Here is a 10640-nt window from a genome sequence, read left to right as displayed (position 1 = left end):
CGTTTTAATTTTATTTATGCCTTTTAACCCTAAAACAAAAAAACTGAACATAATCTTAAAAGTTCGAAAGAGTTCTTCCAATACTTGTCATAACCTCAATTTTTAGTAATGTTTACCATCAACGAGCATGATTGTACATTGTAGGCCCCTTAGCTTTGCTTATTCTTATTTAATGTATTGGTATTTAATGGTGACTGCAGAAATATCTCTTGAAACAGAAACGATTCAGAACGAAAACCAAATGAAAACAAATAAGGTGACGGCTGTCATTCACGATCCACATTCCACAGATAAAACACAGATGACACGCGTTTTGGAATTATTTGAACACAGTGTTGCTAACTCGCGATTTTTCAAATTTGCCGCCTTTTACTACTGACAAGATTTGGTTGACGGACTTTACCTAATATTTTGTAGGTATGAACTCTATTATTTACTTGTGATAAACTTATCTAGTATACCTAAGTATGTGTTTTTTCATCATAGATTATAGTATTTTATGCAACCGTTGTTTAAGAGAGGTCAAAAAAGGCGAGTGGTGTGAGTAACAATTTGAGGCGAAGCCGAAAATTGTTAATAAAGACGCCACGAGTATTTTTTGACTCGGTTAAACAACGTTGCATACAATACTTTTTCTACGACCAAGCACTTACTTTGAAATAAAATTGTAAACTTAACAAATATTTTTAATTCAAGAAGTAGCAAAAATGGAGGGTACGGGCGGGAAAAGAATGAATGAATGAATGAAATTAAAAAAAAACATGTCTATGGTTCACTTATTTGTCAAAGATGACATTTAAAATAAGGTTGGCAACACTGTATTACATCCAATATTTTTTAAGTGGCCATTACACGAAGTATCGTAAAATCGCCAAAAAGATACTGCGTGTATGCACCAATTCTTTTTTGGGGCATAGACTAAAGATTTATCTTGACAACTATAAGGTAGGGTTTTAAAGGTGTGTGCACGACCCATTAAATGACAAATAAAAGTACTTGAGTAGAAAAATATTATTTTGAAATATACTCGTAATTTTAGCTCGTTTACATTCTTATTTTAAATTACATATGCTAGCGTTTATGATGAATATGCCAGATTTAAGTAACTTTAGTAATAATTGTATATGTTTGTTTTGTGATGTAAATAAATGTTGTAATGGATAATTTCGTTTTTGGTAATTAATTGATTAATATTAGTTAACCACTTTAACCCCCTCGTACGAATAAAATATTACAATAATATAAACCAGCAAAATGAATTAAAGTAGAAACCAACTGATAATAAGAAATTGTTATTATTTTATTTACAACAATTACATTGCCCAACATTTTCACAGCTAAAATAATTATTTTATTCTGATCACAATACCTACTAGTTAAAAGATTGAAAAAAAAAATCTGCATATAAAATGATCCCGTGCCATTATATAAAGTAAATAATGTTTCAATAAAAATTTATTTAATTTTAATAAATCATAATTATACTTTTTTCGTAAATACTTTTGAACAGGCAGTAAGTTCTATAATCCTATCAATATTTTGTCAAACATGTCTAAAGAAAAAACTATTTTGCTAACAATCAAATAGGCACAGTTTTTTATATTTAATTAAAAACTTGCAATACACATTTTTTAAACAGCAGATAAAATTTATATTTCATTTAAGTATTTTTACATATCATTTTTCACTTATAGTCTGACATCAGTCTGGCAGTCTGGCAGTTCTTCAGAAGAAAATTTGAAAAATCTAAAATTTCGTGTCTTTTTCTACTGACAAATTTGTTTATCAGACTGTAAGTAGTTACATTATAATTATTACGGTGTAAAACAAATAGCTATTTAAATAAAATACAGTTTCATTGGACGGATTATAAATTTATTACTAATAATTTATTTAATACACGAGTAAAACATTCAATAAATAGCGTTTTAAAACATAACGGATACAAACATCTTAACATAATAGTATAAGAAGTACGCGCAGAGCGAGTATATGATGATAGTTGTGACTCTGTCTAGGTAGTACAATCTGAAAGAGAGAAAAAATAATAAAATATATAGGTAATTAATTTAGTAATCAGCAGAAAAGTCTCCAAACGATACTACAACGTTTAGAAATAAAGCAAAAGTGGAAAAACTCAATGTCTCTAACTGAGCTACCGAGACTTACCCGAAGACAGCGAACGTCTCCATTAATATCACTTCACTTCAGTTGGAAGAGCGATGGGCTTGTGCACCAGTGACTCGAGTTCGAGTCTCGCCCGAGACACTAAGTTTTTCCACATTTCCTTTATTTGGAAGCATTTTAGAGACAAATATTAACAAGATTAACCCAACAATCGTGCGTCGGACGTAAAATTTGATGAATAAGTACTTAATACTATCAGCGCCACCTGTTAGTGCAGAACTAAGATTAGCGTGTACTGAATACTTGTAGTTGTAGCGCCATCTTTTGATAAATGGATTTATCTACATTTTTGTATACTGTGAGTTTAAAATCACACTATTAATATTAATATTAATCTTTACTCAAAATAGTCACAATAAAAAAATGAGTTGGGTTGATTTTAAGTTGGGATAGAACTAAACAATGTAGGTAACTTGACCGTGACGCCATTGTTCTGTTCTCTTATAAATTCCATAGTGGCTAATCGTTTCGACAGTAGAATAAAGCAATATTTGACTAGCTGACGACTCTGGCAAGTAGGTACCCTATTGATTCGACCAATTTGTCATATTAATAACCGATTTCAATTGATTTTGATGTCTTTTTTTATTACGAGTAGATAACTTTATTCGGAAATGAGTTTCTGTTTAACACTTTAAACTCTCGCGTTTTGTACACATATCTGACGACCCAGCAAATGTCGGACGTCAGTCTTTCCGTAACCACAGCTGGCGCAACTCAGCTGAAACGTCGGAATTTATGGTAAAAACAATGAAACTATATCGCGGTAGACCCGTTTGTGTAATTTTAAATGAGTTTCTGTTGTACTTACTGTTTCTGCAGCTTTCTGGCCTGGGGCAGACTAGAGGGATCCTCCTTGCAGCAGTACTGGCGCGCGCCGTAGATGTAGTCGCGGATGTATGAACTCCAGTTTATCATCTAAAAGTAGAAATTATACACCTACAATACAAATCCTCTTTATTGCACAACCTCAGAATAAATGTACACGGAAACACAAATAAAACATGAATACAGAGGAGCAACAGGCGGCCTTATCGCTAAAGAGCGATCTCTCCCAGTCAACCTAAACGACGTAAATTAAAATTAGAAAAAAATTACAATTACACGACAATAACGAAAACGGCGTAAATTTAAATAATCTAATCGCGCTCGACTTGGCGGGGGCACTGCCGTGCCCCCAGATTTAGGTCGCATATTCGCTACAGACTGGTAAGACAAATCCTTTTCGAGTTGTTAAAGTCAGTCCGATAGCGAGTAGACGGTAAAACTGGTATTTTATCAAGCAGAAACATCTGCGAGCGATACTAAAAGAAACCGGCCAAGTGCGAGTCGGACTCGTGCACGGAGGGTTCCGCACCATCAACAAAAAATAGAGCAAAACAAGCAAAAAAACGGTCACCCATCCAAGTACTGACCCCGCCCGACGTTGCTTCGGTCAAAAATCACGTTTGTTGTATGGGAGCCCCACTTAAATCTTTATTTTATTCTGTTTTTAGTATTTGTTGTTATAGCAGCAACAGAAATACATCATCTGTGAAAATTTCAACTGTCTAGCTATCACGGTTCGTGAGATACAGCCTGGTGACAGACGGACGGACGGACGGACGGACGGACAGCGGAGTCTTAGTAATAGGGTCCCGTTTTTACCCTTTGAGTACGGAACCCTAAAAATAAATATTAAAGGAAAAATTGAAAAATGTACACCTCCGGCAAGACTCGAACTTGCGACCATTGGGACACCGGCCCAATCGCTTCTGCCAACTGAGAATCTTTCCAATCCTTCCCTTAATGGTTTTAAATGCCTAAGCGCCACTTGCATCGTCCCACTAACCCAGAGATAACCGATTAAACCTGGAGTTAACATGGTTACCAGTGCAATTTGACACTGGGTTAACGGTTTAAACCCGGGAACCTCGGGTTAGTGGGATGATGCAAGCTGCAAGTGGCACTTAGGGTGGTAATAGGGATAACAACAATCTACTGAAAATATTTTTTTAATTATATCAATTTAGTTTTACACATAGTTTGTTTTGCAGAGGCAAGTTATCGTGAAACTGGAAACTAACCTTAACATCCGTGTAGAATGTCTCATCGTCCTCCTTAGATATAACACCCCGTAGAGCCACAAAGTTGTCATTTTTAAAATGCCACTCCTTCGTCGTGTAATACTGCAGCACCTCCAGACCGTAGCTGATACGCTTCTGGACTTGGACCATGCTGGAAAAACAATAATATTATAAAATTTTAAAATATATAACAATGTAAAACTACAGAAATAGCCTACTATTAAGATATAGCCTACCATTAAAACTACAGAAATAGCCTACCTATTGTATTAAGCCATCTAATTTAATGAATCAAATCTAAGCATTAAAAATTAAAATGTATCACGAATCTTTTACAGAAAACACAATGAAATCGGTTGATTTGTTTTAGGATTTGGCCTTTTTAATGGTATGCACACAACCTGCCACAAATGTTTATTTAGGTATCTTTCCTCATGGTTAAAAAAACCTTACAACAAAAAAAAATCGACAGTACATAATCGATACACAATTTTAACGAAAGATGGCGCCATAAGTATTAAAAATGCGCTAAATGTATTGCTGTACCAACAGATGGAGCTAGCTTTTATCTATTTACACCAAAGCGCGCGGCACCTTCCACCGCCTAAGTATGTACCTTCTTAATTATTTAACTACATAATAGGTATGTTACTAAATTTGACGTGTAAAAATATATATTTTATAAATAAAACTAGCGACCCGCCCCCGCTTCGCACAGTTAAACAAATTAATACATAAACCTTCCTCTTGAATCACTCTATCTATTAAAAAAATGCTCATCAAAATCCGTTGCGTAGTTTTAAAGGTCTAAGCATACATACATGTAGACAAACAGACAGCGGGAAGTGACTTTGTTTCATACTATGTAGTGAGATATATATTTTGTCAAAGGACTGTCTCATTTCAAACATAGACAGAGAGAATCATACTATCTTAGTCTTATACTAGTATTAGTACTAGCACCCAAAAAAAAGTATAGTTTTTTTGTTCTTATTTACTGCCAAATTGGTTTGACCAGCGGGCTCAGCACGGTTCCATTTTTATCGACTATCACTATGCCCATCACTTTCGCACTTACATACTTGTTAGAACGTGACAGGCATGGTGATAAACGATAAAAATGCTACGGTGCTACTAGGGCAACTATACTTACAAAGTTTTCTTTCCCAGCATCATCAGCAACAAATCGACGAGGTAAGCCGGTATGATGTGGGTGAAGAGCAGCGCGATCTGATGCAACAGTCGCGAGGACTTCGGCGAGCCGCCAGGGTACCACAGGCACACGGAGAATGGGAACTCTTGCACGTGGATACGACCTGGGGAAGGAATAAATCGTTGGTGACAAAAGTTTTAGGAATATACTGGGTCAAGCAAATTAATCTTGTCAGAAGAAAAAGGCGGCAAATTTGAAAAATTGCGGGTTAGCAACTTAGCAACACTACGTTTGAATTGTTCGAAAATCGCGTGTCATTTATATCTTTTTCTACTCCCGTACTTTTATTTGTCATTTAAAGGGTCGTGCACACACCTTTAAACCCCTATCTTATAGTTGTCAAGACAAGTCTTTAGTCTATTCCCCAAAAAAGTATTTGTGCATACACGCAGTATCTTTTTGGCACTCTTACGATACTTCATGTAATCACCACTTAAAAAATATTGTATGAAATACATTGTTGCCAACCTAATTTTAATTGTCATCTCTGACAGATGAGTGAACAATAGACATGCTTTTTTTAAATTTCATTCGTTCATTCATTCTTTTCCCGCCCGTACCCTTCATTATTTGCTACTTCTTGAATGAAAAATATTTGTAAAATTTACAATTTTATTTCAAAGTAAGTGCTTGGTCGTAGAAAAAGTATTGTATGCAACGTTGTTTAACCGAGTCAAAAAATACTCGTGGCGTCTTTATTAACAATTTTCGGCGTCGCCTCAAATTGTTACTCACGCCACTCGCCTTTTTTGACCCCTCTTAATTGTGTTTTCTTAAAAACCAATAAATTTCTGTATACTTAGGTACAGTCAGCCAAGAAAGTGGTCTACCACTTTTCGACTCTATCATCTGATTGATAGAGTCGAAAAGTGGTAGACCACTTTCTTGGCTGACCGTACATAAATATTCTTGTCCTGCTTGCTCCCCAACTTTTGGGCTTTATCACATAGTTTAGTTTCATAGTACGAAGTACTATTTTGTATGTTTCGGCCCGGCCGAAAGGACCGGCCCTTTTTTTGGCCGAAACCGAAACTACGGCCAAAACATGATTTATTGGCCGAAACTGGCTGAAACCGAAACCGAATCTTTGGTCGGACACTAGAAATATGTCGTTTTCTTACCCATGTCGAGCGCCGCGCCCCACGTGAGGGGATTCCTTCCTGATTCAGTCAGATTCACCACTTGTACTTCTTTTGGTCTGTAAAAAATAAAACATAAAAAAAACGATTACATAGTCAGGCAAACCAATTTTGTGAGTCGAAAAGGGTGGTTTTGGAAAGAGTAGGCCCGAAATAAAATTTGAATTTCGCACCTAGATCTACTGATGAATTAGTTTGTCAGACCCAACTCCATTAGTAAGCCCGACCATAGAGAAAAAAATACATAGAGTGCTCACTCCATACATCAGTTTTAGTACTTAAAAGACTATTAGCATCTAGCATCGAGTAGCGGAACTATCAGTACTGCTACTTGACAATAGATGTAGCACCGACCGGAAAGTCTTATGCTGTTGAGATAAGACTTTCCGGTCGGTGCTACATCTATTGTCAAGTAGCAGTACTGATAGTTCCGCTACTCGATGCTAGATGTAGACACTGAAATTAATAGTCTAACTGATGTATGGAGTGAGCACTCTTGTCTTACTATATTTCTCTATGGCCCGACCCACCATGCGACGCATGCCCCACACCATAGACTAATAATACAGATACTATAGACAGCCCATCCCTATTGTATCGACGTTAACAAGATTTATCAGTACCGCTATTTGACACTAGATGTCACAAGTGGCGCGACAGACGAAAAGTGTACAGCATTAACAATTTACAGCTATTTAATATTACAAGTGGAAGGAGTGGAAAAATAGGAATAGAAGAAGATTAACGGTACATATAGCACTTACTTATGAACGCCGATCTTGTAAGCCACCAATATACAGCCGTTGACGACAAAGTCCACCGGGATGACATCGGCCTTAAGCGTGTCCTTACAGTGCATGGTCCTAATGACTCCTTTGCCCGCGCCCACTAAAAGGCCGGTGGGCCCGTTCAGGTTGTCCACCCAGCCCGGCATGGGCTCTTTGTGGGCTGCTGTCACTGGAAATGTAAACAAATTTTATCAAACAATAAAAAAATATTCATAAATGAGTAGTAGTAAAATAAATACATAACACAATAGGAAAATAAGTAAGGATAGAGTGCTATTAACTCCATACATCAGTTTTCTTACCAAAACGCGGGTTATTTCGTAGTCGACATCTAGTCAAGTAGTTTATCAGCACCGCTACAGGTCCGCTCGGTTGAGACTTGAGAATCGATTTATTATGAACAGTTTCAGCTACTCACCGATAGATGGCCTTGCGATGGCGATAGGGAACTTTCCTTCGTACTGCACCACTAGTGACTCCGACAGCAGCTATGTCCGCATCAGGTGTTAGGTTGAGAGTCGATTTATTATAAACAGTTTAAGCTACTCACCGATAGATGTCCTAGCGAAGGCGATAGGGAACTTTCCTTCGTACTGCGCCACTAGTGAGACCGACAGCAAGTATGTCCGCATCAGGTGTTAGGTTGAGGGTTGATTTAGTATAAAAAGTTTCAGCTACTCACCGATAGATGGCCTTGCGATGGCGATAGGAAACTTTCCTTCGTACTGCGCTACTAGTGATTCAGCCAGCGATTTCGTGTACGCGTAGGTATTTGGTTGGGGGTCGATCAGTCTGGAAAATTAAACCAGAGTTTAAGGGTTTAATTCAGAGTTTATTAACCGAAATCGTTTAGGGTTGTCGCCATGTCAACTGTCGAAATTATATAGTACCATTATATATTATAATCAAATTATACACATTAGGGGCGGTAAAAAGGCGGCAGTCTATATGATGGGCCAAGACTGCAAATCGGCCACTGTATGTTGTTCTTACTTTGGTTGTAAATGCGAGATTAGGTCGTCGTCCATCCATTCTACGCACTGCATGACTTCTTGCGGCTTGTGTTTGGTCTCGTACACCCGCTCCTCCAGCACGGGGAGCTCGCACCGGCAGTACGCTGTGGACACGTGGACGAATACCTGTGGACGAGGGTACATTCGTTAGGAACACTCTGTGTTTAATAAATATAAACATACAGAAATAAGTAAGCATAGAGTGCTCACTCCATACATCAGTTTTCTTACCAAAACGCTTATTATTTTCGTAGTCTACATCTAGCGTCAACTAGCGGAATTATCAGTACCGCTACTTGATACTAGATGTCACGTGTGTCGCAACTGACGAAAAGTGCATTGCTCAACAATTTACAACTAGAATTACAAGCAGGACTTGAAAATAGAGTTCCCGTTAACCCGGTTATAATATTAGCTTTTGTGACTCCATGACAAGACGATTTCGGACGCACACATAAACATAGTAATAATTTATAATAAGTTTTGTCTTACGCTGCGTCTTATGTAAGCGAACAACTCGCGGACGCGAAGCGTCGCGACGCGGCGGGCGGGCTCAAGGCGTTCGCGTTCGCAACGAGATAACCCATGTAGGACACTTCTATAGGTATCAAAGGATTGATTCTCCCCGCGCCGCATCGCTTGGCTTCGCGTTCGCGTGTGGTCGCCTCCGTAGTACGCTGCGTTAGTGGGTCGGCTATACTTATGCAGTGTTGACCGAAACGTTAATGCAATTGAAAATGTTGGCCATTAACCATTATAAATTGAACCTTAAACCGTAACGGACGATTACAGTTTACGGTTCAATTTATAATGGTTAATGGCCAACATTTACAATTGCATTAATGTTTCGGCCAACACTGTACTTATGGTACCCACCTCGAGCTGTGACATGCCGTCGGTAAGGTCCAGGACGCGCTGGGTCCCGCCTGTGTTGAGGTCCGTAGCGTCCTTAAGCGGCATGTCGAACCTGAAATATGAAGTGGAGGATACATTAGAAAAATAAACACGTTTAAGAACACGCTCGTACGGTTGGTGAAAAGATTTGCTGGCTATGGATGAGGTCTTGGTGGGTCAGATGGCAGAGCGCTGGAGTGTCGATCCACAGGCCGTGAGTTCAAGTCTCACCCAAGACATTAATTTTTCCACTTTTAAATTTATTCTAAGCTTAAAATAAACAACCACCAGCCGAAATGGACTTCAAAAGTATCATCCCTATATGTGACCTAGAAAGTGTGTTCGAAAGGGTTTTGCCTAGACGCAGACTGTATTCTATTTCGCCTAAAGGCTTTTTATTTATACGAATAAAAATATGACCAGTGCAATGGAAGAGGATCCGAGTCTCGTTCTTTAGTTCTTCACTAAACGTTGCTGCTACTAGTCACTAGATGGCGCTGTCCATTATTACCTGACGCAAGCGGCGCAGTGGAAGATGATCTGCGTCTCCCTCCTCAGTTCTTGGCGGTGTTCCTCTGAGATGCCCATGCCGACAGCCAGGATGTCTCCTGGGACCAGGCGGAGTTTCTCGAAGCATTTGGGGTTGACTTCGTGAAGGCGGTCGAATATCTAAACCAAAAGAGAAAAGAAGTTACATACGTACATACATCTTTGTCTAAACCATAGAGAAATATAAGTAAAGAAAGTGTGGTAACTCCATACATCAACTTTCTTACCAAAACGCAAGTTATTTCATAGTCAACATCTAACGTCAAGTAGTGGAACTATCAGTACCGCCTATAACACACATACAGGCTGGTTTTGTGTTATTGTCTGATCGCGTTTCATACCCTCAACGTTGTGTCATGAGGGATATGACAAAGTTTGTGACTGAACTCGAGATTTTTGAAAAATTAAAGCAAATAGACGACACAATAACTCTATTTGATCCCACTATTCAATACGAAAATGCTAAGATGCTATGAAATCTAGTTTTTAACATAGTACTGCTACTCGCCGCTAGATGGCGTTAAAATCAACTTACCCGGCACTTCAAAAACCCCTCAAGCCTTTCGCTGCTGCTCTGCCCCTTCTTCGCCCTCATCAGCATGTATATCCTCTTCAGGTCGGGGCAGGACCGCAGCAGCTTCTCGACCAGCACCTTGCCCATGAAGCCAGTGGCGCCGGTGATGAAGATTGTCTTGTTTGCGTAGTACTCCGCTACGCTCATAGAGGGCGCCATGGTGGATTTCTGTAAAGGCACAGCATAATAGTACTACCGTACAGAAAGGACACTTCCT

General features: G+C 38.6%; 1 protein-coding gene across 1 annotated transcript; it reads right to left on the bottom strand.

The window, feature by feature from the left end:
• Positions 1–1877: 1877 nt before the first annotated feature.
• On the bottom strand, positions 1878–10589 carry LOC134660565 (putative fatty acyl-CoA reductase CG5065). Its single transcript, XM_063516341.1, has 11 exons — positions 10385–10589; positions 9812–9969; positions 9283–9373; positions 8387–8532; positions 8076–8185; positions 7370–7562; positions 6588–6664; positions 5407–5569; positions 4254–4404; positions 2999–3105; positions 1878–2028 (listed from the first exon to the last, which is right to left on the bottom strand). Exons 1-11 carry the CDS (start codon positions 10580–10582, stop codon positions 1929–1931), a joined length of 1494 nt encoding a protein of 497 aa, XP_063372411.1. The 5' UTR covers positions 10583–10589; the 3' UTR covers positions 1878–1928.
• Between the last annotated feature and the right edge of the window lie 51 nt (positions 10590–10640).

Source organism: Cydia amplana, chromosome 27 (genome assembly GCF_948474715.1).
Source record: "Cydia amplana chromosome 27, ilCydAmpl1.1, whole genome shotgun sequence".
Taxonomy (NCBI): domain Eukaryota; kingdom Metazoa; phylum Arthropoda; class Insecta; order Lepidoptera; family Tortricidae; genus Cydia; species Cydia amplana.
The sequence above is the reverse complement of the archived record's forward strand: the minus strand, read 5'-3'. Positions and strand labels throughout refer to the sequence as shown.

Coding starts and splice junctions, on each gene's coding strand:
- LOC134660565 (XM_063516341.1), bottom strand. CDS start 10,582: ATGGCGCCCTCTATGAGCGTAGCGGAGTACTACGCAAACAAGACAATC. Junction 9,970..10,384: donor AGGGGTTTTTGAAGTGCCGG/GTAAGTTGATTT, acceptor CTTTTGGTTTAG/ATATTCGACCGCCTTCACGA. Junction 3,106..4,253: donor CATTCTACACGGATGTTAAG/GTTAGTTTCCAG, acceptor TTCTACTTTTAG/ATGATAAACTGGAGTTCATA.